This window comes from Psammomys obesus, unplaced genomic scaffold (assembly GCF_907164565.1).
Source record: "Psammomys obesus unplaced genomic scaffold, mPsaObe1.curated_primary_1811, whole genome shotgun sequence".
NCBI classification, from domain to species: Eukaryota; Metazoa; Chordata; class Mammalia; order Rodentia; family Muridae; genus Psammomys; species Psammomys obesus.
In genome coordinates, this window is record NW_026585895.1 from 41130132 (window position 1) to 41153107 (window position 22976).

The 22976-nt window shown below is 37.7% G+C and overlaps 1 protein-coding gene across 1 annotated transcript in view; it reads left to right on the plus strand.

The window, feature by feature from the left end:
- Lrp1b (LDL receptor related protein 1B) overlaps positions 1-22976 on the plus strand; it is a 2073786-nt gene that overhangs the window by 1247211 nt on the left and 803599 nt on the right. Inside the window, exons 16-17 of the mRNA XM_055599725.1 lie at positions 7867-8007; positions 12926-13051. Of these exons, the coding sequence (XP_055455700.1) occupies positions 7867-8007; positions 12926-13051 (267 nt within the window). The remainder of the gene's footprint in view (positions 1-7866; positions 8008-12925; positions 13052-22976) is intronic.

A 22976-nucleotide genomic window follows, 5' to 3' on the forward strand; every position in this document is an offset into this window, starting at 1 on the left:
TAGTAAAAAATGCTGATTAAAGTAATTAAAATCCAGAAAGATGATACATGAAGTCAGCTTTTAGAGAGTATAGTACAAGAGAGAACTCATCATATCATTAACCAGTCATTAATGCTGATTCATTAGGGCTTCTGATTAGTTCAGACTAGCTTATAGATTCTATGGGTCAAGTCAATTAAGTAAGCAGTCTGATCTTACAAACAAAATGATGGGAGATACTGCAACCAATTCACTTGGTTATCCTGGTTTTAGTCATTCTCATTCATGGACATCAAATGGATGAAAAGCACCTAACACATAGTCAAGCTAGATTAAACACCAAGTTTTTTTTTTTTTTTTTTTTTTTCCTTAATGAACTTGCAACTTAAAGCAGTGGCAGAAAAAAAGTATGTTCCCAAGAGAAAACGTGGGCATGTCACACAAGTGGTTAGAGATGAATTCTAATATCATGTTTGGAAGAAAGCAAGAATGAAAGAAGATGCTATACTTTATTCTTGGAACTCTTGCCTGTCTTGGTCAAACCCTCTAAGGACTTAAATTGATGTCTGCAGCATCAAAACAAATTGGTACTTACTACCTCTGACAACCATAGAAAAAAATGTAGCTGACAAGTTACAGGGTACATTTATAGTTCTCATGACAATTATGGGGAGAATCATAAAATATAAAATTGAAAAGGAGATTATAAATGATCCCCTAAACCAAGTTAGTCTTAAAATGATGATTTTTATTTTGATACCTGGGTTGTTTTAGTTGGGGTAAAGAATGAAATTCTTTTTAACTGCTCTGCAGGTGATTGAGAAAAAAGGCCAAACTCTCCACTGTGTTTCACTCCAAGAAAGCAACTAGCAGTTGACAAAATATCAGTAATCCAGCGGCTAGTAATGCACCATAGTGTGTTGATGGTTGTCTGTGATCCTTGCCAACATTTGGAATGCCAGATATATTCCTTTATGCCAAACTGTGCTCCTCTGTGGGGATCTGTTATCTGCTGTGACAGGCTTCATGTCCTAGGATATAAGCAATCTAATGTGTAGTTTTTAAAAAGTTTAGGGCAATGAAATAGTTTAGAAGTCCCATTCAAGTGATTTTTATGTCCTTCTGAGCCCAGAAACTCACAGAAGATTATATGCCGCTTAGGCCCTTTGCTCGTAAGACTACCTGTCTAATAAAAAGTCAGTTCTCTATGCGCTAAAGAAAGAAAAGCAATGGCTGCATTTTATACTTTCTCCTCTCATTTAAGTGTGTGATATGAAAACATCTAATTAGCTACAACTTCAAGTTTTTCTTTTCACATCTCTGGGGTTGGGATGTATAATAAAAAAAAATGTTAAACTGAGATCAAAATATGGAATGAAGATTTGAAGAAAGAGCACAACAATAGAGTGCTTGCTGGCCCTCCAGAGCTTACAAGTGCCTGGAGTTCTAGCTCCAGGCATCTGACGCCTACTGATGGACATTACAGCATGTTCTGGCATGTGTATGCACACAAACATGCACACACACACACTCATGAACACACTCATGCACATAATTACATGCATACATACTCATGAGTTAGAATAAATACAAATATATGGATGATGTAAAACTAAATTCACATAAAATAATATAGTTAGAGGCCTTCTTCCTTTATTTCATAGGATTCTAGCAATCATCTTTCTGGGTTTAAAAAACAACAACAGCAACAACTCTAGAATGAGTCATTGATGTTCCTCTGTCCTGGGGAGTCAGACATGGGTGTTCTGATTTCTTTTTTTGATCTAACAGCATTTTTTACACTAAGCGTGAAAAATGACATTTTACACCAAACAAGTCATAATTCATATTGTGTCATTTCTGAACTTGGTTAAGCTAAAGTATTATTTATTACTCTGTCAGTTTCTTATTGCCCAGGCCATGTTGTTCTGGTGACAGAATTATACATTTTGTGTATGGTTTCAAATTTATGGTTTAAACCATAGCTCTGCAGCAGAGTTCACAATTATAGTGTTTGCTAAGGTTCGGGAGGCAATGTATGGCTGTGCCCAGACAAGAAAATGCTATTTATATCCACATTAAGCACTGGATCAAAATTATATACAGGGAGCTTTAAGCAAATGTTCTTTTCTCTCTCTGTGTACACATACATTTTGTGTGCTGAAATTTGCCTAAGTTCATCCGTACTCATGATCAGTAAGAGAAGAGAATCAACTGCTGATCCAGGTAAGGTGAAGCTGTCTTCCTGAAGGATTTCTATAGCCCCTGGAGACAGCCTCTCAGTGTAATAGCAGCATCTCATTAAATTCCAAGAACTCGGGCAAATTATTTTACGCATTAACTCTAAGCCCAGATACTTTTAAGTATTGTTCTTTTGTACACGTGATGCTAACCTGATATTTCTGAATCTTAAGCGAAAATTCAGTTTTAAAATCTTTCATAGAGATTTTAGCCAGCTGTAAAAAGAACACTACCTGAGTTTTTGTATGAGCAATTGGTCTTTTATGTTATACTCAGTATGTTTGCTTCCTCTCATTGTTCTCCCGAACGGTGCTAAGGACTAGAGGTTATCAACTTGGCTAGTGCTACAGATGATATTGTCCCATTGTTCCCTGTGGCTTATTTAGTTCCGGCAAACAAATCACACATTCTAAGCTACTATCATGTCAATATTGCCACACGGACTTTGATTCTTTGATAATGAGCATTGTTTGTAGAAAAGAAGCCTGTCATCCATCAATATGCACCCTGTCTAAATGTGGCAGCTCTCACAGAACATTGTGGTTCCTTTATAGTATAAATGCTGGTCACATCTGAAAAGTTTATGTTAGTGATAGAAGAGATTAATGAAACTTGCTACCAACTGTGAGGATCAGAGTTCAGATCTACAGAGCCCACATAAATGCCAGATAGGTATGTGGTGGCCAAGTGTGAGCCTACTTCTTAGAAGGCAGAGATATTATAGTCTTTGACCAAACTAGCATGCCAAAAAATAAATGAAAATTAAATCTTTCATAAGATTTTTAAATTAATCTTTCATAAGATTCCCTGGCTATGAATCTCGCCATACCCTGCTGGGTAGAATCTTTCAGGGGCACTCTGTAATAGGATCTCCGCAGGGAGAGCAACAGAACCAAAAAATCTGGGCACAGGGGTCTTTTCTGAGACTAATACTCCAAACAAGGACTATGCATGGAGATAACTTAGAAAAACTGCACAGAAGTAGCGCATGGCAGCTTAGTGTCCAAGTAGGTTCCCCAATAATAGGAACAGGAACCATTTCTGACATGAACTCATGTGCTGGCTCTTTGTTCACCTCCACCTGAGTGGGGAGCAGTCTTACCAGTCCAGAGAGGAAGACAATGCAGCCAGTCCTGATGAGACCTGATAGACAAGAGTAAGATGGAAAGAGAGGAGGACCTCCCCTATAATTGGACTGGGGGAGAGGCATAGGAGAAGGAGAGGGAGAGAGGATGGGATTGGAATGGGGTGGGAGAGGGGGTTACAGCTGGGATACAAACTAAATAAACTGTAATTAATAAAAATAAAATTAAAATTAAAAAAAAATAAATTCAATATCTAAAAACACCCCTTATCATTATGCAAAGAACAACAATATATCTGGGATTTCATTTTGGTTATCATATAACATTGTTCATTGGCATAAAAGAGATTTCTGGATTGTAATTGATGATATGATATATGAGCCACACATCAAACACATAGGACAAAACAGCTAGCATAGACTCTTTGTTTTTGTTGGTTCTTTTTGAGTTCCCCTCAAGTCAACCATGAGCCATATATAGGGAAATTCAAGCAGAATCTGCAAATACAGTGATTCTTCATGTCAGATGTTGAGTTCTTCAAAACACAGATCTTAAAAAGACTTGGCTAGAAAATCTTCTCCACACTTCACTTAAGGAAGGTTTTATCTGCACTCTCCTGATTAAAAACAAAACCCAACGAACTAACTGACCAAATAAAGGCTCTGCAGCCCAACATACAATACTTCTATCTACAGTGTCAAACATATTCAGAAAATAAATCTAGAACAAGAGCACGTGAATGATGGCACAAGACACCATGGAGAGAGGTAGGGGGAATATTAGCACTACTTTAAATGATTAGTATCTGAAAAAGGAAGCATAAAGTGTGAGGATTCCATCAAGAGGTTAGGCTTACCCACTGTTTGTGCTTTGGTCTTTGTTATTTATTGTTTTGATTTCATACTCCAACCTGTATTTCCACTCAGTAGCCTTTTGTTTCTAAAAAACAGAAATTACATTAGAGAGAAACAACTGCTTTATTGTTTTGTTACTGAGAAGCAATAGGAAAGATTCTCCTGTCTGTCAAAGTACAGTTAGCATAACTGAGATGGACAGAAAAAACCAGAACTACCTTTGTTCATGCTGAATATTTTCATCCACTACAGTGATTCTTCTGGGCACAAAATGAAGCCTGGGACCATTGTGGTTATCTTTTGTTTCTATTTCTGCAGTCCCCCAAGCCTTGTGCCTTACTGCATCACTCTGAAGCAGTTTCTTGAAGGCATGATTCAAAAGTCATGCTCTCCTTTCAATTTTTTGTTGCAAGGAGAAACACAGACCAAGGCAATGCTATAGTTAGGGATGAGGAGGTTCCACATATTTTCTCTTGATTCTGCTTGTGAGTAAGGTATGTGCAAGTTTCCTGTCAGTTCAGTAGCCCACAGGACTTGTGAGAAATGAAGTTTAAAGCCATAAGAATAGAAATTAAAGATTTTCCCAGCAAGAAGTCAGCTTGAGTTAGTCAAGGCCATTTTCAGGCCACAAGACACAAATCACATATTTCAGCCTTTGTCATGGATTCCTTTCTGTTATATTTATGTATAATCCACTAAATGAAAATGGAGAAATAGGAATACTTTCAGTTTTTGATAAATTATAGTGAAAGTCCAAACACTCAGTTCCCAGATATAAAACACTTTACATTAGCGTAATGTAGTTTAGCAAAGGAAATAAAGCCACCAACTTTGTCTTATTTCTGTGTCATTTTTACTGTGATTAAATCTTAGTTGATTTTTTTTTACACTAAAATGATTTACTGTAGTGAAGGTTTCCATTCCAACAACCAGATGAACAATAAAGGAACTATAAGCACAACAGAAAGTGGGAATGGGTTGGTTTTCTTTCAAGACAAGTTGGTCGAAATAAATCTTTAATATTTTTATATATAATTCCTATTTTTATATTAATTACAGGTTATTTACTTTGCATCACAGCTGTAACCCCCTTCCTCATTCCCTCCCAAACCCACCCTCCCTCTCTCATCTCCTCCCTGTCCCTCTCTAAGTCTTCCTCCCCTTCCATCTGACCCTAGTTTATCTGGTCTCATCAGGACTTGCTGCAATGTCCTCCTTTGTGGCTTAACAAACTAGCTCCTCCTACGCGGCGGGAGGAGGGAGAGGAGGATGTCAAAGAGCCCACCACTGAGTTCATGTCAGAGACACTCCCTGTTCCCCTTACTAGGAAAATCCACTTGGATGCTGACCTGCCATGGGCTATGTCTGAGCAGGGCTTCTAGGATATATCTATGCATGGTCCTTGGTGAATCAGTCTCAAAAAAGACCCCTGTGCCCAAATATATTTGGTCCTCGTGGAGCTCCTGTCCTCTCCAGGTCTTACTAACCCTCCCCCTTCTTTCATATGATTCCCTCCACTCTGCCCAAGGTTTGGTTATAAGTCTCAGCATCTGCTCTGATACACTGCTAGGTAGAGTCTTTCAGAGGACCTCTATGGTAAGCTCCCCTCCTGTTTCTTTTTTTCTGCTACTTCCAATGTCCATCCCATTTGTCTTTCTAAGTTAGGATTGATCATCTTACCCTGTGACCTCCTTTTGTTTAGCTTCTTTAAGTGTATAGATTTTAGTATGTTTATCGTATCTTATATCCACTTATAAGTGAGTATATACGGTGTGTGTCTTTGTGCTTATGGGATACCTCACTCAGGATGATCTTTTCTAGATCCCAACATTTGCCTGCAAATTTCATGATTTTCTTGTTTTTAATTGCTGAGCAGTATTCCATTGTGTAAATGTACCACAGTTTCTTTATCGTTTCCTCTGTTGAGGGACATCTGGGTTGTTTCCAGGTTCTGGCTATTAAGAATAAAGCTGCTACAAACATGGTTGAACAAATGTCCTTGTGTACTTGAACATATTTTGGATATATGCCCAGGGGTGGTATAGCTGGCTCTTGAGAAAGCACTGTTCCTAATTGTCTGAGAAAATGCCAGATTTCCAAAGTGATTGTACAAGTTTACATTCCCACCAGCAGTGAAGGAGGGTTCCCCTTTCTCCACAACCTCTCCAGCATGTGTTGTCACTTGAGTTTTTGATCTTAGCCATTCTGATGGGTATAAGGTGAAATCTCAGGGTCGTTTTGATTTGCATCTCCTCCCTGATGGCTAAGAATGCTGAGCATTTCTTTAAGTGTTTCTCTGCTATTCTTCAATCCTCTACAGAGAATTCTGTTTAGCTCTGTACCCCATTTTTTAATTGGATTACTTGTTTTTTTGCTGTTTAACTTCTTTAGTTTTTTTATATATACTGGATATTAGCCCTCTGTCAGATATATGGTTGGTGAAGATCCTTTCCCAGTCTGTAGGCTGTCATTTTGTTCTGAGGACAGTGTCCTTTGCTTTACAGAAGCTTTTCAGTTTCATGAGGTCCCATTTATTGATTGTTGCTCTTAGAGCCTGTGCTGTTGGTGTTCTGTTCAGGAAGTTGTCTTCTGTGTCAATGAGTTCTAGGCTGTTCCCCACTTTTTCTTCTAACCTATTTAGTGTGTCTGGTTTTATGTTGAGGTCTTTGATCCACTTGGACTTCAGTTTTGTTCAGGGTGATATATATGGATCTATTTTTATTTTTCTGCATGTAGACATCCAGTTGGACCAGCACCATTTGTTGAAGATGCTGTCTTCTTTCCATTGAATGGTTTTGGCTTCTTTGTCAAAACTCTAGTATCCATAGATGTATGGGTTTATTTCAGGGTCTTCTATTTGGTTCCATTGATCCACCATTGTGTTTCTATTCCAATACTATGCAGTTTTTATTACTATTGCTCTGTAGTACTTTAATATTTTTAACAGAATAATTATTGTCAGCAAAACTGAATGTTCCATTCAGCCAATGACCATCAGTATAGTGCTGTTAATGTATTTTTTTTTGCAGAGAAATGAGAATTGTTTCACTAAAACAGATTTTTTATTTAAATTATTTGCTGTAGTAGAATATAATAATTTTCACTTAATGTCATGAAAATATCTTTGTAAGGTTCCTGTTAATGTGTTTTATCTTAAGAAATATTTTTTTAATTTGTAGGTTCCATTTTTATGGTATACATATAATGTATGCCATATATTACTGATTTTTGTCAGCGAACAAATTAATAAATCAATCATTCTGTTCCCTTTTTATAACTACCTATATGATAAGACCATCTGCAACTGATTTGTCAATTTCCAGCATGAACCACTACATCATTATTATATTGATGTTGCATGTTAGATTTGCATTCTAAGTCATCTTGCATTTCTTCAGTTTTTCCCCCTTTGACCTATGCCTTCCTCATTCCCTCTCCACGAGACCAATGCAGTTAGCTTAGAAACTATGTTTGCGTGTATGTGTGGATAATAACCACTATTCACCTTTTAATACAATTGAAACCTACCTCTGTAGATGAACATGGAGAGCATAATGAGTGAAATAAGCCAGCAGAAAAAGGACACAAACATCAGATGATCTTATTTCTATGGAGCTCTAAAGCAACTGAACCCCCCAGTGATTTACAGATCAATGAACTTAACTATAAGTATTATGTACACATCATGTTTTTTTTTTTTAATTTAGTTAATCCTGAAGAAACAATGTTTCATATATGCAAACTCGGAGAGTTTCGCTGCAAAAACAAACACTGTATCCAAGCTCGATGGACATGTGATGGAGACGATGACTGCCTGGATGGGAGTGATGAGGACTCTGCCACTTGCTGTACGTTCTCCCTCAAATAATCTGAAACTGTATTTTCCTGAGTGAGTGTGTGGATAACCAAAAGTAGCCTATAACCCATCTGAAAATATATTTGATATAAATTGGCTCAATTTTCCTTCCTAGCGGTCCTTTCCTTAAAGTTAAGCTAAAGAAAACCTGCTTTGCATGGCTGTCAAGGTCTGCTTTCCTCCTCCGATCCCATCCTCTTCCATGTCTATCAGAAGACTGATAAACCACAGTCTGATGTTGCTCCAAAGGACACTCCAGGATTCTCCCAAAAACTCACGTTGACTCCCCTTGAGACCAAATTTTTGTTCAAAAGGTCATATTTCAAGTCTCTTTGGCAACAGAGCCTTGGAGAAAATTCAAGGATATTGGCGCGGATTTGAGCTGCAATGTTACCTAGCTTTACTGGCTCAAGCCACTGATGAAAATACAAAATGGAAAGAAAGGTTTTATATCCCTGCCCATGCATTCTACTCAGCTTTTGTTGCTTGCTGGAACAGGAACTGTTGCTCATGTTTCTGGTGAAAATATGAAAGGATATAAGACACTTTTGGAAACCATATGAAATAAAATTCAGAGATTACATTTGGTTAGATAAATGGTTTAGAGGAAAAGAATAATTTGCACTAAGAAAGAAAGAGAAGCATGTGTTGAACCTTTAATCATCAAATTTGCCTTCACTGCATTGTTTTTCAGAACTATTTTAATATAGCAACTTTTTGCTGCTTAAAGTAACTGAAATAATTAAGAGTTAATACTGCTCACTTATTTGTTTGAAATTAAAATGCAGAAATTTGTAATAGTTTTTAAAGAATAAACCAGCTTGTTCTGCTCAATCATGTGATATAAACATTGTGCTTTGAATTAAAAAAGGGCCTCAAGAGTATACTCTTCAAAAATTTTTCTAACCACTGTTCCCTATAGGTAAAGTGTGATTAATGCCTGGACACATTGCTGCTTTCTCTGGAATTCCAATCATGGGCCTTCCATTCATTTTTACTTATTCTAATCCTTCTCTTATCATTTTCATTTGTACTATTATCTGCGTGGACTTTGAATGTTAAATACCAAATTAGACAGTTTTTAACAGTTTTAGAGTGGTAAGAGCATTTCCTGTGATGACCAATGGTATATTTCCTAATGTTGTACACGCATAGCTTGTGAAGTGATACCTGAATAAATTGCCCCACTCCTTTGAATAACAGAGTAACATGTAGCTCTCTACTTATGACTCCTAATCATGGGAATCTTGTACCTGATCAGAGTACAAATTAATAATAATAATAATAATAATAATAATAATAATAATAATAATAAAAGTCATGTCAGCAGCTTCGTGCTTTCTTCCATACCTTGTTCTTTTTGTTGACTTAAACTCAGCTCTTTTGTAGGCAAAAACGGTATCATTTTTGTACCATTGCCTGTAGTTAGTATTCTGACTACACCTTCAGTTATTATTCTGGAGTATTATTTCTTTATTTTCACCTGCTATCCCTATTCAAGTCTATAAATAAATGTGTTTCTGGGAGGTCTCCTATCCCCTGTCGAAGTAGACTTGCGTGGTAAATTAACTCAACGAGTATTCCTCTGAAATTGCCTGTTATTCTTCCTTTAAGTAAGCCCACTTTTCACATTGCTTCCAAATTAGTTCTTACAGGATCAAGTCCTTATGGAAACAGTTGCAGGGACTGTTAGCTGACATGTGAGTTACCTAGATTTATATACTCAAGTGTTTAACTTGTAGTCTATCATCCATCTACTTACCTTTGTTCTTAATGTGTCGAGTTATAGTTTGCCCTTCAAAAAATGTCTTCTTCTCTTTGTTTGTCTGTGATACTGAACTGACAGCAGTCTATGAAATTTAATATAGATTCTCACTGCCTTCTTATGCCATTACTTATAACCACCAATAAACCATAATTCAACATGTTAGAGTTAAACATCCATCTTCAGTACAGTCCTATGTTACAATAGTTCTTAATCTATATTACAATAGTATGTTTATCTGGTCCACCTAATAAAAGATCAATATTCTCTTTGGGAGATATGGTTGTATCATATCTGGTATCTCAACTCCAAAAATGGATCTTGGCCCTCAGAGAACATATGCTGTATACTCCAGAAAGTATAGAGAAAACATCTCAGACCACTTCCTAGAAGAGCATTCTTCTTGAACATTATAGTCACTTTTAATAACATTTTTTTCTGCATTTTGTGGTCAATAATACATTGAAAACATAAACTATTGCACAGAATTATTCTGGATTTTACCCACAAACTTCTCCCTGGAATGTTTTTTTATCCCTTCACTGCTTATATTTCAGTAGCTCACCAATAACTACAAAACTGTGGTTGAATGTACATTTCCTTTATTAATGGAAATTGATCAGATTCTTTTTATTTTTAAAAATTGATTAATTGAATATTCCAGTTGTAGCCTTCTCCCTCAGCTCCTCCCAGTCCTTCCCTTGCTCTTTTCCCCTCTCTCCTTTCCTTAGTCCCCTGAAAGGGGAAGTTCTCCTCATGTGCCATCTGCCCCTAGCTTATCAAGTCTCATCAGAACTGCCTGGATGCTTTTCCTCTGTGGTCTGGTAAAGCTGCATCACCAGGGACAAGTGATCAAAGAGCAGAAAACTGAGTTCATGACAGAGCTAGCCCTTGCTCTCCTAACTTGTGGACCCACGTAGAGACTGAGCTGCCTATGGACTACATCTGAGCAGGGGGTCTAGGTCCTCTCCGTTCATGGTCCTGTGTTGGTGCATCAGTCTTTGCAGGATCCCCTGGAGTCAGAAATTTTAGCTTTATTGGTGTCCTTTTGGGGCTTCTGTCCCCTCCCTGTCTTCTATCCAACTCCCATTCTTCCATAAGACTCCTTGGGCTATGCCCAAAGTTTGACTGTGAGTCTCAGCATCTAAGTGGAGCCTTTCAGAGGACCTTCTATAGTAGACTCCTATGCTGTTCCCTCTCTTTAACACACTGGTGCTTTCTCAGAAAATTAGGAATAGCGTTGCCTCAAAATCCATCTATACCTTTCCTGGGCATGTACCGAAAAGATGCTCCACCATTCAACAAGAACATTTACTCAATCATGTTCATAGCAGATTTATTTGGAGTAGCCAGAATCTAGAAACAAACTAAACATACCTCAACAGAGGAATGGCTACAGAAATTGTGGCACATACTACTCAGCTATTAAAAACAAAGGAATCATGAAATTTGCAAACAAATGGATGAAATCAGAAAAGATCATCCCGAGTGAGGTAATCCAGAAGCAGAAAGACACACAGTATGTACTCACTTATAAGCAGATATTAACCATATAATACAGGATAAACATACTAAAATCTATACTCCTAAATAAGCTAAAGAACAAGGAGGACCCTAGGAAGGATGCTTAAATCTCATTCAGAATGGCAAACAGGATAGACATCAGAAGCGGATCAGAGTCTTAAACTCACTTTGTGGACTAGGTAAGCCCAAGGCTTACAGGCCTCCTGTTTCTGCCTCACTAGTGTCTAGGATGATTGAACTTGACACGACGGTCATGGAGAAGCTTCGTTAACAGTGTGCATGCATAATCTTGCTCCTTTAAAACATTGATCTCTGATATATGTATGACTTTTATTTTTCATGGGCATCTCTACTTGTTAAAATCCCTGAAACTCAGAGGAAATGTTGATCATACACAAATACTAAAGAATATCTTTTCTCTCTTTTTTTTTTTTAAAAAAAAATCTTTTTAGATAAATTCTTTCAATGTCTTTTAATCATACTCTTTCCATCCCTCAAACTCTTCCCAGAACCCCTTCCCGCTAACTTGTTGGCCACACTATCAAATGTGCAGACTTTCTGGTTTTTTAAATAAATTTCACTTTACCCAAATGAAATCCTTCCATAAAGAATGCAAACCATTCTATCAAAATAAATACTTAAAGAACATGTGCTTTATGAATGCCTACCTATAAGAGCATACATTTGATATGAAGCAAAATGAGGAAATAGAAACTTTCTCATTGTAAATAAAATTAACATAAAATATAGTTTTATCTAGAAAATATACAACTACTCCATTATGTGAAAGAGTAAAAAAAGTTGAAACTGTGAAATAAATATGGAGATCACACATCAGGAACCTAAACAATACATTTAGGAAGTTAATATAAAGAGCCTCCCCATTTTGATTTGATATTGGAGGGTTAAGGGTTGGCTGTAGACCACTTTATGATAGTTGCTCTCATTTTCAATAGTGCTTTTAGTTGCATGTTTATTTATAAAAAGCATAAAATAGCACTTTGGTATTGAAAGTATATAAAACCTCATTTTTAGTTTCAACTTTATGTCACAAGTGATCCATTTTTATTTCTTTTGTTTCTCTTCAAATCCCAAAATAGAGCAGCTGAATTAAAGTGCAATTAAGATTATTTAATAATTATTTAAGAAATAAATATCAAATAAATATGTATTTAAGAAATATTTGAATGAATGTGATGTATAGGTAAATATGTATATATATGAAAACTGTACCTTAATATGTGTGAATAATTATTTTGAGATATAATTGTTTGTTTTAATATTGAACCATGAGGTTGATTTCAAATGTATAATGATTCCTGAGTTAAATGACCAGTTTTGGTAAGTGATGGAGAAACAAATTAAGGAACATACTTGGTTTGAGTAGAAACTGCAGAATGCATATATTTTCTTTCATTCAACATTTAATCTGTTTATCATTTCTTTTAAGGCTATATTTTAACAAAACCTACAATATTTATATTTTCTACAAAATTTAAGACAATTAATGAGAGAAGCTATGGCATTTATTAGAATATAACATTACAATTACTGAAATAGCTTTGTGACCATAATTAAAATATTCATAATTTGTATTAAACTTGCTTCCTTTCCCCTACAGTCAATCATAGCTGTCCTGATGATCAGTTTAAATGCCAGAATAATCGTTGCATCCCCAAGAGATGGCTGTGTGATGGAGCAAATGATTGTGGAAGCAATGAAGATGAGTCTAATCAAACATGCACAGGTAAAGGTCTATGCACATATGAGATAAATCACCTCCACATGTGTGTCCATACACACAGGTCAGGATAATAAACGACCTAAAACTTTGTTAGCATTGACAGTCTGATGGCTGCCATATTCAGTGAATTCAGCCTTTGGCGCCACAAAGGCCAGACTACTCATCGAGTTTTACTAATCCTTGAACATGGCTCTGCTTTCCAAACTAATCTGGCACTTCATCTCTCAGTGTGGGCCGCATGCTGATTATCATCTCCTACAAGGCTTGTCCGTGCTCTACCTTTCTAGGCAGTAGAAGCTGCTTTTCATTAACATGCTGTGAGCCTGGCCACCTCACAAGGAGAACTATTTGTTTTATCCGGAGGAAATACTTAATTTATTTTTTCCACTACAGAATACCTTTGTGAATAGTTTTCTGCTCATGGAACATTATTTATGGACGGCAGCTTTTTTTTTTTTTTTTTTTTTTTTTTTTTTTTTTTTTTTTTTTTTTTACTGCATGAAGTCCCAACACGACTAAGCATATTTATATTTCCATATAATCCATGCGTTTGTAATCAATCATTGATTCCCTAGCCAGCTTCTCATTGAATATAAATGTACAGCTGGTGGTACAGCTTACAAAAGAGTGCCAGAAAGGTCATGATTACTAGGTAAATGTTGAAAAATGATACTGGCTAGCAGCGGCCCCGTGTTCTGTAAATGATGAAGAAGAGCGAGTGTGCGATGATACATACTGCCATAATTGGTGAAAAGTGAATCTTGAAGGATGCTGCAATGTTGAAGCACACCAGCCACACAACATCCCTTTCTTTCAGCCACTATAAGCCTTACTAAATAAATTCAAACAATTGTGACAATGTAGACTCATGTTCTGAGAAATTTGCTCCTACCCATGTTTTTGGCTTTGACATTCCTTTGCAAAGGCTAGTCCCTCTGTGCTTCACCTTTTGTTTTTGTTTGTTTGTTTTGTTTTTTTAAAGTTTATTTATTTATTCGCTTTACTTCCCAGTCATAGCTCCCTATTCCCCCTATCCCCTTCCCCTTCTTCTCAGAAAAGGGGACTCCCCCACCAACCCACTCAAAACACATCAGTACTGAGCTTGTCCTCATCTACTGAGGCCAGGCAAGGCAGCCCCACTAGGAGGAAGTTATTAAAAAGCAGGCAACAGAATCCATGTCAGAGAAAGCACCTCCTCCATTTACTAGGGGCCTCACATGAAAATCAAGCTGCCCATTAGTTGTGTATGTTTCAGGGGCCTAGGTCCACTCCAAGCATACTCTTTGATTGGTACTTCAGTCTCTGTAGGCCCCTATGGGCCTAGGTTAGTTGACTCTGTCTTCCTGAGGAGTTCTTGTCCCCTCGGGGTCGCTCTATCCTTTCCCCAATTCTTCTACAGAACTCTGAGAGTTCCACCTAATGTTTGGCTGTGAGTCTCAGCATCTGTTTTGATCCCCTGCTGGGTGGAGCCTCTCGGAGCACAGCTATGCTAGGCTCTGTAAGCATAGCAGAATATCGTTAATGGTGTCATGGTTTGGCTCTCTCCTATGGGGTGGGTCTCAGGTTGGGCGAGGCATTGGTTTGACATTCCCTCAGTGTCTGCGCTATCTTTATCTCTGCATATTTTATACGTAGTTACCCTACCTATTTGGGTCGAAGGTTTTGTAGGTGGATTGGCGTTCCCCTCACCACTGTCATTCCTGCCTGGCTAGAAGGTGGCCTCCTCAGTCTCCACGTCTCCTGCTGCTGGGAGGCTCAGCCAGTCAACCCCATATCCTCCCTGAAGCCAAGCCCGTGGGAGGTCTCCCTTTTGACTAGGAGATGCCCCCACCCTGTTTCCTTTTTCTCTCCAAGGCCATACATCTCCCCTCCCACTCTCCCCACATCTGATCCCACTCTTCCATTGCTGGTGACAGTACAAATTTATACAGCCAATCAGTCTGCAAATCTGGAAATCAATCCGGTGCTGTCTCAGAAAATCGGGAGTAGCTCTTCCTCAAGATCCAGCTATACCACCTCTGGGCATATTCCCCAAAGATGGTCCACTATACTGCCAAAACACTTGCTCATATATGTTCATAGTAGCTTGATTCATAATAGCCAGAAACTGAAAACAACTTAGATGTCCCTCAACTGAAGAATGAATAAAGAAACTGATACATTTGCACAACGGGATACTACATAGCTATTAAAAACAAGGAAATCATAAAGTTTGCAAGGAAATAGCTGGAGGTAGAAAAGACCATCCTGAGTGAGAAAACACAGACCCAGAAAGACATACATGGTATGTGCTCACTTACAAGTGAATATTAACTGCATATTACAGGATAACCATACTAAAATTCACAGACCCGAAGAAGCTAAGTAACAAGGAGGACAGTAGGGAAGAGGCTTGAATCTTACTCAGATGGGGAACTAGAATAGACAGTGGAAGTGAATGAAGAGAGGGAACTGGGGGGAGGATCTGAGGAGTGCCCTACCTTCTGAATACATTTCTTTTAGCCCTGCTATACATTGGATTAGCTGGAAATTGGCTTTCAAAGAGCTTCTTGATGTATGCCAAACATTAGTTATAAAAGCGAAAGTAAAAATACTTCATACCATTAATTGACATCATCATCATATGAACAGACTTCACTCTATGAAGCATTTGCTGACAATCTGTGAACTATTAATTCTCTTGAGTTTTGATTAAACTTTCTCTAAACTTCGGAGGAAGTGAATTTTTATATTATGAGTGTGTGTGTATGTGTGTGATTTTACTAGACTTCTTCAAACAAAAAAGACATCTCAACACCTTGGGGCTCACTTTCAAGAAATATCATTTTGTAGATGGAATGCAGCAACAGACCTTGGCTAAGCCCCTATACATCCGGCCATAACTTTTTGGAGTAAACTACACTACCCACCAGATTATCTTGAATTTTACATGCATCCAACCTAACTTTGGGAAGGTTACATTAAATACAACTTTAATTTACAGTGAAGCATTTCCTGCACACCAATGCACACATTAATCCTTTAAGATTAAGGTTTAATTTTTTTAAAAAATGTGCCTCTTTACATCCTGAACATAAGCAGAGAGAGGTTTTTGCCTTATATAAGAGACTCATTTTATAGTATCACACTTTCCCTTTTATGCTAACCACAAATTTTGCTTGTTTCCACATGATTTATAAAAGGGCTTTTACATGCAGTTAACTGTTATAGTAGTAAATATGGAAACACTAGTGTGTAAGAACAAGCAAAGCAATCAGTCCTGACCCGTGTTATCTCTACGATTCTGGATTCCTGTGCTCCACAAATAAAGAGAAAGCTCAATGTGCTGAATGCTACCTCGAGTTACACCCCTCGCTATCAGGTCATGTCAGTATATTACGGCAGCTGGTGTGATTGCATGGTGCCTGGAGACTCAAATCAAAAGGATAAAGAGAAAAGTAAATGTGTCTCTTATCTTTACAAAGTGTGAAACGCGTGGTTAAGCTATGATGCGCCTGCATTTCATTTTACACAAATAAGTAAATAACTCACATGCCCTAACACACCTGGGCAAGTGTCATATTCCCTAAGTACTTCCTGGGATGAGAAATCTAAGTGTGTATACGGAGATGTATTCTAGGTGAAAAGACTCAAAACAGGAATACTTTATCATGAAGTGTTTTTCTTCAGCAGTTTACACTGGGACTGTTTGTATAAAATGGGAATCTTCTCCCTCTAGAAATCTGTTATCTATTCTGTTCCTTTGGAATTTTCCCATACCAAGTTTTAAATATTTCTCATGATATTAATGATAAAATGATCAGAAGGACATGCCACTTTCATTTGTAGACAGAGAACAAGGACACACACACACACACACACACACACACACACACAGACATATCAGCTAGCCATTGTCATGCAGACTGCAGAGCCCAAAGTTGAACCATACTGTGCTTATTCCGTCTAGTTTTGTGTTGACTAGATGTATGTCATGTTGCAAGCAAGAACCTCAATTAATAAAAATGTCTGCAGGAGATTGGCCTGTGTGCAAGCCTGTTTTGCGTGCTCTGGGGTAATGGCGCAGCCCACTGGAGGTGATGCCAACCCTGGGCAAATTGGTCCTGGGGGGTTATAAGAAATGAAGCTAGGCAAGGCGTGGAGAACAAGCCACTCTGCAGTGTTGCTCATTAAGCATCACCTCTGCTTCAGTTACTTCCTCCAGCTTTCTACCTTGAGTTCCTACCCTTACTCTCTCAGTGAAGACTTTTGACCCAAGAGCTGTAAAATGAAATAAACTCTTTCCTCCTCAAGTGGCTTTTGGTCATAGTGTTTCCTCTCAGCCACGAAAAGCCAGGACTCATAAGAAGAGCAATATGTTTGGGGAAAATTCATGAAGACAACACTGTTAAACTCCTGAATTCATGTAAGAAAAATTCCTAAGTAATAATAAAATTATTTTACAAAGGAAAGTACATAATCTGATTAAATACAAGTTTTAGCAATATTATGGGGTGAAGGGGCTAGTAAATAGGCTTATTAGATGCATAAATTCACTCTTTATATTAGAAAGCAATCTGATAAATAAGTTCCAAAATTTATCCGTTTTTAATTCTACATTGTCTATTTTCCCACTGTAATTAGTACCTAGGTATTATAGAAAAGCCCAAGAAAATGTTCTTTGCCTGAGAACTAGGAATAAACTTCTCTCAAGCCAATTCAGTTTTTATAAAAATTATTCATTTTTACAGCCTGATTCCAGACCCCTCCTGATTCCATTCTCTCCTCTTGGTCACACCCTTACCCACCCCTCTCCGCATTCCCACTTCTTTTTCTCAGAGAAAACGAGCCCCCCCAATGGGTACCAACCCATCCTGGCACCTCAAGTTACAGTAGGATTATGCATACCCTCTCCCACTGACACTTGACAGGCAGCTTAGGGGAAAGGTATCCAGAGGCAGCCAACTTAGCCAAAGAAAGACCCTACTCCCATTGTTAGGGGATCCATATGTTGACCAAGCTGCACATCTGTGTATATCTGTATGGGGTTGAGGTCCAGCCCATGTGTTCTCCTTGGTTGGTGGTTCAGTCTGTCTGTGCCCCATGAACCCAGATTAGTTTACTCTGTAGGTCTTCTTGTGGTGTCCTTGACTCTGTCTCTGTCAATCCTTCCCCCTACTCTTCCACAAGACTCTGAGCTCTGCTTAAATTTTGGCTGTGGGTCTCTGTATATGTTTCCATTAGCTGCTTGATGAAACCTCTAGGAAGACAATGATGCTAGGCTACTGTCTGCAAGCATAGCAGATCATCATTAACAGTGATAGGGGTTGGTTCTCTCTCATGGGGTGGGTCTCAAGCTGGACCAGTCATTGATTTGCCATTGCCTCAATAGTTGCTCCATCTTTATCCCTGCACTTCTTGTAGACTAGACAAATTTGTGGTAGGTTTGATGAGTGGTTTGCTGTACCCTGCCCCCATCTGGTTACAGGAGGTGGGAACTTCAGGCTCCTTAACCCCCACTTCTAGGAATCTCAGCTATGGTCACCCCCATGCACTCCCAGGAGCCTCTTCTGTCCCAGATATGCACTCACACCCACACACTGATTTCTGTTCTGTCTGCAGGAACATGTCCCCAGCTCTCTCCACACCTGATCTCCACCCCAGCCTCCCTTCTCATCCCCTCCCCCACCAAGTTCACTCCCTCCAACTACTTCAGATGTCTCTTTTATTCCCATTCTGACTGAGATTCAAGCATCCTCCCTTGGGCCCTTCTTGACCTCTTTGTGTCTGGATTGTAGCATCTTTATTCTGTACTTTATGGATAATAGCCACTGATAAGTAAATACATTTTAAGTGTGTCTTTCTGGGTCTGGATATCTCACTCAGGATGATCTTTTGATTTTTTTTCTAGTTCCATCTATTTTCCAGCAAATCACATAATGTCTTTGTTTTTTTAACAGCTGAGTAGTATTCTATTGTGAAAATGTACCAGTTTCTTTATCCATTCTTCATGCGACAGATATGTAAGCTGTTTCCAGTTTCTGGCTATTACAAATAAAGCTGCTATGTACATAGTTGAGTAAGTGTTCTGGTGGTATGGTGGAGCATCTTTTGGGTAAATGCCCAGGAGTGGCATAGCTGGATCTTGAAGTACAACTATTTCCAATTGCTGAGTAACCTACAAAATGCATTCTAACGTGTTTGTAGTAGATTGCACTCCCACCAGAAATGGAGAGGTGTTCACCTTCCTCCACATCCTTGTCAGTATGTGCTGACCCTTGAGTTTTTTATCCTAGTCATTCAGATGGGGGTAAGATGGAATCTCAGAGTTGTTTTGATTTGCATTTCCCTGATGACTGAGCATCTTGAGCATTTCCTTAAGTTCTTCTCTACCATTAGAGATTTCTTTTTTTTCCCCTCAAGTATATATTTTATTGATACAGAGTCACAATTGGAACAGGGTGGGGGTGATGATTTTTTTTTGTTAGATGATGGTAATTCTGCATTTCAGCTGTGAGTAGAAATATAATGTAGAGGGGTTGAGGAAGTTATATTCTTTTTATATTAATTACAGTTTATTTAGTTTGTTTCCCAGCTTTAGCTCCCTCCCTCATTCCCTCCCAGTCCCACCTGCCTCCCTCATCTCCTCCCATGACCCTCTCCAAGTCCACTGATAGGGGAAGTTCTCCTCCCCTTCCATCTGACCATAGCCTACCCGGTCTCATCAAGACTGGCTGCATTAAAGATTTTTTTATTGAGGAATCTTTGTTTAGCTCTGTACCCTGTTTTTTAATTTTGTTATTTGGTTTGTTGGCATTTAATTCATTTAGTTTGTTATATATTTTTGTCAGATGTAGGGTTGATGAAGATCTTTCTTCAGTATATAGGCTGCTATTTTATCCCATTGCCCTTTGTCTTATGGAAGCATTTCTGTTTTATGAGGTCCCATTTATTAATTGTTGTTCTTAGTGCCTGAGTGATTGGTATTCTTTTTAGGAAGTTGTCTCCTGTACTAATGAGTTCAAGGTTATTTTCCACTTTTTCTTCTCCAACCTCCCTGGGTTGGAATTTTCCTTCTAGTATTTTCTGTAGGCCTGTGTCTGTGAATAAATATTGAAAATTTATTTATGAGAAATATTTACAAGAATATTTATAGGAAATATTTATTTATAAGAAATATAAACGGTAAATTCTATATGTCATTTATATATTCACATGCGGTCTTGAAAATATTCCCAGAAGTGACAATAAAATAAGAATTCAGGTCTGTGAGGAGGAGGTTAGTGTGTGGGAGAGAAGTCCATGGTCCTTAAGATGATGCTATAGTGATCTTTTCTTGAATAATACATAACAAAATTATGTAGCAAATATAGAAAAATAAATTGGGTGCAGCTGTAAGACAGAGACAAGTATGTATCATATTTGGTAGCTATCTCTTTGTGATAAACACATTTCACTAGGAGCAAATTACCAACTGGCAGCTTATAGGGTTGGGGCAGGAGAGTATACATACTTGGAGCAAGTTACAGGGGCACCAGAATTGTAATAGCACATGCACGAGTCACAAGAGAAACAAACAGACCCACACAGAGTAGCTGTTGTCCCTCAAACTGTAACTCCTTTTGTCTAATTCTAAGAGAATGAACGGTGATTATGTTTTAAATTTACTTTCCTCTAGGTAATATTAATAATCCATATATTTGCACCTCGGCAAACCTAAGCCAAGCTTTTACCCCGTCAGCGAGCTCTAATTGCATTGTAGAAAATTCTTTTCCTCACATCATCCAACAATTTTGATTAAAGGCACACTAGGAAGGGACAATTACATTAAAGATAACCAACATCTTAAAATCAGACATTTTACAAGATAAACTAAAATTAGTTTCTCCCCTCCGCCCCCTTTCTTACATGCTGGAGATAAGACCCGAGAGCTAGCACATAATGTCTGAATGTTGCGCCACTGAGATGCTCACCCAGCCCGTAGAGTTTTTAATTGGGATTTTAAAATGTAGCCCGGGCAGCCTTGAATTCATCAACATTCTGCCTTTTTTCCTCCAAGTGCTCTTACAAGGATGAGGCAGTATGTGATGTCTAAATAGGATGCTTTGATTCAAATGCAGCAAAGGTGATATGTCTGGCTGCTGGGTTTGAACAGTCTCCTCTTCTCACAGTGCTTGTGCTATGGAGTTTCACTCTGCTGTATGAGCAGGAACACTTACACTGAGTGAATATCTGATTCTACAGCTAGATAAACAATTCTGCAAAAGACACCAAATTCCTCTTCAGGGCACCATTTGCCATAAAATTAGAGTCCTTTGGGGCTGCTAGTCTAACACCACCCTCAAGCTAATTACATCTGATGCAGAGGAGGCCTGAAAAAGAAAACACTGCGTTATCTTTTACTGAGTCCATTGATTTCCAAGTGCTAATTCTGTCAATCTGGTTATGTCTGGAAGGCTAAATGTAAAGACTTAAGGAATGAAATATCTTTCTCATCTGAAATGAGTTAGGTTTCCCTGGCAGAGAAAGAAAATGTTTCTTTCTTTCTTTTTTTTTTCCTACATGATTAGAAGCACTTTCTAGCCCAGCACTCTTGAGTCATGATATCTTCAATAACTATGTAGCAATTCTTGAGTCATGAACTGCAGCAATTCCTGCAGCTCTACAGCTATAATGAAGGGCACACCCTCTTCCCCCTGCCATCACGAGGGTAAGTCACACACTATATGGATTAGTCTGAAAAATTCTTTTCATTATCTCTCTAATAAGAGCAGCTTGTCTAAGAAAGATCTCCTGGACTCAAGGGACAGACTGATAGGAGAGACTATAGTAATGAGAGGATAGGTTAAAAAAACAGTACATTGTGTAAATTTAATATATTATGCTTATGGCAAAGTTGCAATCAAATGTGGACAAATTATCTGATGGTGTTTTCATTTGAAATCAAGAAAGAATGGAATAGAAAGGGAAGAGAATGAAATAGGAAAGGAAAGTCAAAATGAAAAAAATAGGAGAAGAAAAAAAGGAGAAAAGCTAAAGACAATAAGAAAAAGGAGAAGAGGAAAGGCTAGAGAGAAAGAAAGAAAAGAATGGTGGAAATCAGGAGCCCTTGTTAAATTTCTCTGAAAATATAAAAGTTCAAAATAATTGGTTGTGACCAATGAAGCAATATGGTTATATATAAGGAGAAATTTTTCATCTTCTTACATTCCTAGCCTTCTTCATCAAATAATCCAAAGCCCACACCTTCCGTGTGTGCTTCTGCATTTTTTCTATGTTTCAGGAACGTACACAATTATATAAAATTATCCAAGACTTGCATGAGCTTATTTTGCAAGTTAGAATAATTGAATAGAAAATCAGTAAAATAAGGCAATTAAAACACCAATTAGAAATATTTAATACTACTTAAGATTTAAACACTGAAGACTTTAGAACATAATAAATTCATTAGAACACTTAAAGTGTATTATTTTAACTCATAAAATCAATTTTAAAAATACAAGTTGTTATTATATAAAATATTTGATATTTAAAGCCTTATATAGACAGCAAAATTCACATTATAATAACATTCCTAATTTCTCTAATTGTAGGTATAATTATTATAGAAACTGTACATCCAAACAATGACATCAAACCAATAAGTAAAGGCTGAATTTTATTTTTAAGTGATCTGCAAAATATTTACTCATACTGGACACACAACTCTATGTGCGTGTGTATGTGTGTGTGTCTTTATAAAGAAATTATTTCAAATTACATCCACATAAGTTAGGATTAGTACGCAAATTCAAGGTATTGTAAAAACAATATAGTCTTTCTTACATGTAGAGATAAAGAAAGCTATCACCATGTGTGGCTCTTTTCTCTTGTGTGGAAGCTCAGAACCTAGGCAGTCTCTTTACTGTCTTCAAGTATAACAAATATGTCCCACTTTTTTTTTTTT